The 6,848-nt window shown below is 43.0% G+C and overlaps 1 protein-coding gene across 1 annotated transcript; it reads right to left on the bottom strand.

Moving 5' to 3' along the window:
* Nucleotides 1-660: 660 nt before the first annotated feature.
* On the bottom strand, nucleotides 661-6,632 carry LOC135820111 (uncharacterized). Its single transcript, XM_065333420.1, has 5 exons — nucleotides 6,516-6,632; nucleotides 5,922-6,185; nucleotides 5,015-5,434; nucleotides 2,510-2,659; nucleotides 661-1,347 (listed from the first exon to the last, which is right to left on the bottom strand). Exons 1-5 carry the CDS (start codon nucleotides 6,630-6,632, stop codon nucleotides 661-663), a joined length of 1,638 nt encoding a protein of 545 aa, XP_065189492.1.
* Between the last annotated feature and the right edge of the window lie 216 nt (nucleotides 6,633-6,848).

Raw genomic sequence — 6,848 nt, 5'->3', positions numbered from 1 at the left:
TCTAGCACGTCTACATAATTGCACGCAGACACTTGTTTGGTTGCGACAAGGATTGACAATCGCCAGTCGCGAGTGAACCCAAACACAGCCATTACATGATCACGTAATGGCCATCAAGCAGGATCGTCCCCTCCACACTCGCGGAGGGTACAGTATCAGGTTGAGAAAACCCCACTAACTAATCATGGCATTATCAAGTTTCAAGAGTGGATTTACAATAATTATGACACTTATGACCAGGCCAATATGTCAACTTCTACAATTTTCACCTCACTACACTATTTGGCCTAGACACAATATTGGCCACTCACCAAACTTGGCTATTGCCCTCCTCTTCCTCAATTTCACATGGCCTTTTCTTCTGGCCCTAATATTTTCCTGTCGGTGCAACCAGCTAGCAATGAGACAGAGACCCATGGTCGAGTAATCTGGTCGGATCTCATGACCGCTACCGTTCTTCACTATAATAATTATTCGTATGGTTGAAGGCTGTGCAAAATATTCATTAGTTTGTGAGGAAGTTGGAAATGGGGAACGGTCTGAAGAAAACCTTGACTCAAACCAGGGACCCTCGCTTATGACCAGCGATTCCCTACCACTAAGCCATGGTGTACTCGACACCCAAGCAACGACAGTTCAACATTAGCTTTGTAACACGGATCAAAAAAGAAAGAAATATACGTACCGAACTGTGCTATGCACCACTAGAAGCAGCAGAAGGAATCCAGATGTCACCAACAGTCTGGTCACCGCGCTCGAAAACGGTAGTGATCCAAGCAGGCCAATGGCAATACGCCTCAACAGGTTCACAGCTGACCACCAGCGGCACTCATCAGTGTACATGCAGCACGCCTCGTCCACGAAACCCTTCAACATGATATGACCATGTGTTCGTCGAATGAGTAATAGCAACGGCGGTGGGAGGATAACTATGGCCAGGATGGCGACTGCTGCCAGGACATAGCCTAGATGCGGTGACACATAGCAGTCTACGGAACCATCCATGGCAAGCACCTGCCTGTCGTTGATTTGCACACACCAGAACACACTGAGAGCTGTGAAGGTGAGCATAAAGTAGCTGTAGACCAGAACAAACCACATGACCCGCACTAGTTTCATGTGGCTCTGTAGTCTTGCCAATCGAGTTCCAAGGTAGTTGTACGATCGTGCAATTCGTATAGCCAAGAAGATGAGAAGAAGTGTGATTGGTTGGATGAGGAGTAGAGTGCTGACTTGAAGTCGATTTAGGTCCTCTTTGAGACACATATGTCCGAGTCCAAATGTTAACACGGTGTAGATGCTGCTGTAGACGAATGTAACTTCGTTCGGGAAGATATACCAAGACGTCTGAATAAAACCAAAAGAAGCAGAAATCATGGCAGGCTCTAGTTTCAACATACATGTACTATGAGTTCCTTCCGAACGCAGCACATCACTGATACCTTGCTTCATAACTTTATTGATGCATGATCTTCCGATCTATTCTAGTCATCATGTGACCTTCCTTCTGATTGGTACTGTGTTTCAGAATACGAAAACATATTCCACTGGCATTCTTTAATCTTTCACCTGTGGTTCACTATTTGAAACCTAGAACGAGATTTGAAGTTGCCTCATCGAACAACATGCTGTCTGGAGCCTTCAGGACGACGACTGACGTGAAGGCAACGTCATTTAGGGTTGGCGTGGGTGGTGAAGGTGAGACGCAGAACGATGCAAGTGAGGAGGAGAGTCAAACCGCGGGGGATGACGGAGAAGGTTCTGATTCGGACGGTGAGGGAGAAGGTGAGCTGAGTGAGGGTGAGAGTGAGTGTGAGGGTGTGCGCGTGAGTCGAGATTGTGTGCGTCCGTCTCGTGATAACAAGTCTTCAGTATACAATCATTTGGTTTCTAGTACTGACTGTTGTCGTACTTATTCTGATTCTTGTTTTTCTGTTTTGTGCCGTGCTCGTCATGGTTATCTTTTGCAGTTACAAGTTTTGGAAGCTGTTTGTCAGCGCATTCATAAGCCGAACTTGTGTGTCCAGAAAGATAGTGCTATTACCCTAAAATTGTTCAAATAATGTTCTGTTGTGTAGTGTGGCAACGTTGTTGCCACTTGTGCCTAAATGTGTTTTGTCACCTTCTTGTTTATTATTGTTATTATTATCATTCGTTCTCCCTTTTTTGTTTTTGTTGCTGATACACACTTGTCACGCTTAGTTCTTACTTGTATACCCTTGTTTTCTGCACACTTTTGTGAGAAATCGCACCTCGATATTCCAGTGCTGTCATTGTATAGTGTCACCCTACCTTGATTGCTATATTATTTCCTTTGTTCTCATTTTGTTCTTTGCCATATTTTGCGTGTACATTTTGCCTTCTTGTTCTTTTTATACCTTTGCTGGTAGCCCTCATTCATTATATTGGTTGACACCATGTCATCCATGAATTGAGAATAACAATAATGTAAATATCCTTTCATTATGTGCAAATATGTACTTCAAAAACTTATAATAACCAATATTACCTGCACAAAGAACAGCCAGCTATCCAGAACTGGTGAAAGGCCAACATTGAAGTAGAAGAGCAGGATGGATGTCAGGACTGTCATTACCACCATGGTAATGACGTATACCCATAGTGGGATAGATGACGTCATTGAGCAATCAACGCATTGCTGTAAAACGACACATAAGAGACAAGTAAAATCAATCATGTACATGTACTATCGGCGCCAAAAAAAACCCGGCTAATGCTGCACATGCATTTTTGGCCGGATCGGTTCCGCGACGATTGTAGAAGTCCAAGATGAAGGCTTGCGAAAACATGCTACAGTCCATTCACAAAAAGGTGGGCCCTGGCTCTGGCGAGCTCCCGTATTTGGCGAATTTTATCGTACACAGTGCAGTGCTGCGAAGTTTGAAATTTGAAAAAGGGTCCAAAACGGGTACCTGAACTGGGGTTCGAACCGTACAATGCACCGTTGCGGGCAGGATCAAACGGCCTGGATTTTGATGGTCTTTCACAATTCAGTGCTCTTGGGGCAAAACCTGGCCGAAATTCTATTCTTGTAACGGCCTGCATTTTCGAGAAATAGACTTTAGAAACATAATTGGAAGAGGATTCCATAGGGGATTGCAGAAAAAAATTCTAAAAAAACTCAACGTTTGACCCATTTATGGCCAAAAGCTAGAAGTCCGTCTTTTTCTGAATGGACTGTAAGTGTTTGTCGCTCAGGGTTATCAAATAAAAAGTTTAAATATTAGGGCTGAAACAATTATACCGAATACTCGAGTACTCGCTCGGATTTTTCTAACATGATCGTACTCGGAAAAAATCAGAGTACTCGTTCATACTGTGCACATGCATTTACCACAGAAATCTGCAGTTTCAGAGCAGCAGTGGGCAGATAGGAGACTCCCTTCGATAGGCATCTATTTGCCTCTGGAGGATTCGTGAAATAAAAATCAATCAATCAAAATCAAATCAATCAGATATTGATGTGCAGACTGTGTGGTGAACATTTGTTCACGAGTAGAGACTAGGCACGGACGGATTATGCCGGCATAAGTATTGGCATAATTTTGTGGTTGAAAATTTGGAACATAATTTGGCAATCTTTCGAAGCTAGGAGCATAACTACACGATTGTACCACAGTTTTAGTATGTAGGCTATACAATTGTGTACAATGCACCTGATCAGTGCTGGTGGTCTGCATGGTAAAGGGATCAGAGGTCATGCAGATAGTGTTTCAATGAAAAGCAGGTTAGAAATCATGGCAATACAGTATTGTATGCTCGAACTCGTCTTCTTCAAAGTTCTTTCTCACACTGACACAGTACATGTAGAAGAAGATGCGAGTGAATCAGCCTTCATCAGGTATCCCGAGCGGACCAGATAGTGGCGTGGAGTCCGCAAACCTCCGTGTACTACAGTGCATTTACATGTACAGGTACATTACATTTGTACATTACATGTATGCATGTTACGAAGTCATGAACTCTGGATTTTAGCAGCCATGATATGACTGCAGGCTATGGCTATGGCTCTAAATAAATATAATTATAGTTGATGTTCGGTCGTGATGGAAGGAGAGGTGGAGCTACGGGAGAGATGAGCTGATTATTCGCACGGTAAGGGTGACATCGGTTGGACGAGTATGATGTTACGAAGACAATTGAACATGATAATTTTCAAAGGTAACTCAAACTACTTTGGCAATGAAATAATATTTTTACTGAAGTCCAAAAGAAATCAAGTAACGGATAGAAGAATTCGGAAGGTGAGCTAGGTGTCAGGCTGCCGAATGTCTCAGTATTCCTTGTCAGTTTTGTGCCATTTTGTCGCACTCGCTAACTGTATAAGATCTGGTTACGTTGGTGGAGAGTTGGTCATAACTCGTAACATTTTGTCTTCCTTTTCACCATGAATAGAAGAATTCATGTTTTCTCTTTTGTATGTTCATCTCTAACATGCATGGGTATCTTGGGAAGGGAGATACAAATGTGTTTTGTTGTACTTATGGCCACTTGCAACTTGCAAGTACGAAAAAGGCACAATTTCCCGAACTTTGAGGCTCCATAAGTACAACAAAGTGAATATATATCCCAGGATGCCAAACCATTATGAGGATTTAACGAGCATAACGCGAGAATCCATGAAAGCATAATTCCATGACTTCACGAGCATAATCCGCCGTGCCTAGTAGAGAGAGCCCAAATGACCCACCAACCAATATAGTGAATACCCGAGAAAAATGACTGTCACGCGGTTTAATCAAGGTTGTTTCATGTAATTTTAAGGCCCTTGGTGTGCAATTTTTAGTAGATGAAGTATACTCAAAATACTCCAATATTTGATCGGAGAAAATCAGAGTACTCGAACTCTGGATCTCAGTGCCAAATTTCACCCCTATAATAAATATCGAAGAAATGGCAAAGCCTGCTTTGTTTGCAACATACCGGACGGAGAGCTGAAACTGACCGCATCATTGTCACCTGAATATTCTGTAGGCCATGCTACTATTCTTACCGCTAATGCTAGCTTCAGTCTTGTACCGGCTCTGCATTCTCCACACAAGATACCCGCGGTATTACCAACACATGCTGACGTTCCCGATCCATTGTAGAGCCACGCACTACTCTTGCAAAGGCCATTCGTGCACTGAGCAATACCGAACGGATAATTGACGAATGATTCATAAGCCTGCGTCCCTTTGAACGTGTTATTTGAAATGTTGCTCTCCGTTTCAAACACCAAATCGTGAGCAGTAGATTTCAGATCAAGGGGTTCCTTTCCTGAGTCGCGACGGCTATTGGTTGTGACGTTACCGGCCCAATATCCTGGTTTCATGTGCACAAAGCGACCCTTGCTACACTTCTGTATCGCCGTAGAGTTCATACAGTAGCACACTTTAGTAAGTGGAGTCAGTGGCTGGTATTGTCCGGTTACCTGGTGCACAATAACAATAATTCAAGAAAACACAATAACAATGTTTTGATATTAATTTTATTTGTACAAAAGACTCTCCTCATTAGCTCTCAGCTGGCACGTTGCTACCCTCGGTAGGAATTGCACACACAAAATAATAATTCCAAACAACAAAGTGGTTATGGGTTTTGATCTCACGCTTAGTATCTGTGAAATTCCATCAGGGTGTGATCTGATGACACTGTCCTCTGAGCCACAGGGGCCAACCCTTTTTATGCGGAAAAGCAAATGAATAATTTGCCCAATAGCTAGTGCACTACGTCAAGATCAGAAAGGAAATAGAACGCAATCTCGCCCGCAACCATGCAACACACACACGCAACACACACACACACACACACACACACAAACGCACATACACACACACAAACACGCACACACACGAAAAGATGCACTTGGAGCCAAACATATTGAATTATTATTTCATTATTACTGTTCGATGCCTTACCGCTACAACAGGCCCATGGAAGCCTCCAAAACAAGGTCGCAACTCAAATGGAACATCCAAGTAGAATTCATCTTTAGACTTCTTGTCTTTGCCAGTATCATCCAACAAACTGAAATGGAAGTGTCCTCGTGCTCCTGGTTCCCCGCCAAGTGCTATGCCGGTGAGAGGCGAGCTGGATATGAAGTACATCTCTCCCAGGTGCTCATACAGACCTCTATCTCTTGCTCCATAGCGTAGCATGTAAACGTCATCCTCACTGATAATCTACAATGTTTGGCAGTACACATGCATATAAAATAATTCATGTAAACCCCAATCTATTAGTCCAACATATCAACGGCCCTTTATTTCATAATGTAAAACCACACTGCAATACATACATAGTACTAGTATTATTATGTGCTTGTTCGCGTAGACATCAGCATGGCCTGCAGCTGCATTATTAAGCAAGCAAATCATGCAAACCAGCCAAAAATGTTCGCATAAGCCACTTCGAATAGATACAAAAGACCACAACTGTTTCAGAAAAAGAAGAAATATGCGAAAAGAAGACAAAAACTAGGCTGCTGACACCACTCGGGCACAGATGCTCACCCAACCGCTTCGGTCAGCAGCAAGAGCACGGAACGCCTCCAGATCGACTTTGCTTGACAAGGAAAGTCCAATCCGCTTGGCATCATATTGTAGTAGCGTTGTACATACATAGTACATAATTATAATCATAGTGCATTGCAAACTCTATTTCAAGACAAGCGCAAAAGGTTGCATTGGATATCGACCTAATTTCTACTATGAGTGGCATAACGTGTGCTTTTATTAAAGTTAGTGCCAGTGTCGTAATTGGAGAAAGGGTGAAGAGAGCGTCGAAAGTGACGGCCACAAGCAGTTGCTGTTCAAGAGTCGTCACTATTACCCATATTTTATCCT

This window comes from Sycon ciliatum, chromosome 6, assembly GCF_964019385.1.
Source record: "Sycon ciliatum chromosome 6, ocSycCili1.1, whole genome shotgun sequence".
Classification (NCBI taxonomy): Eukaryota; Metazoa; Porifera; class Calcarea; order Leucosolenida; family Sycettidae; genus Sycon; species Sycon ciliatum.
The sequence above is the reverse complement of the archived record's forward strand: the minus strand, read 5'-3'. Positions and strand labels throughout refer to the sequence as shown.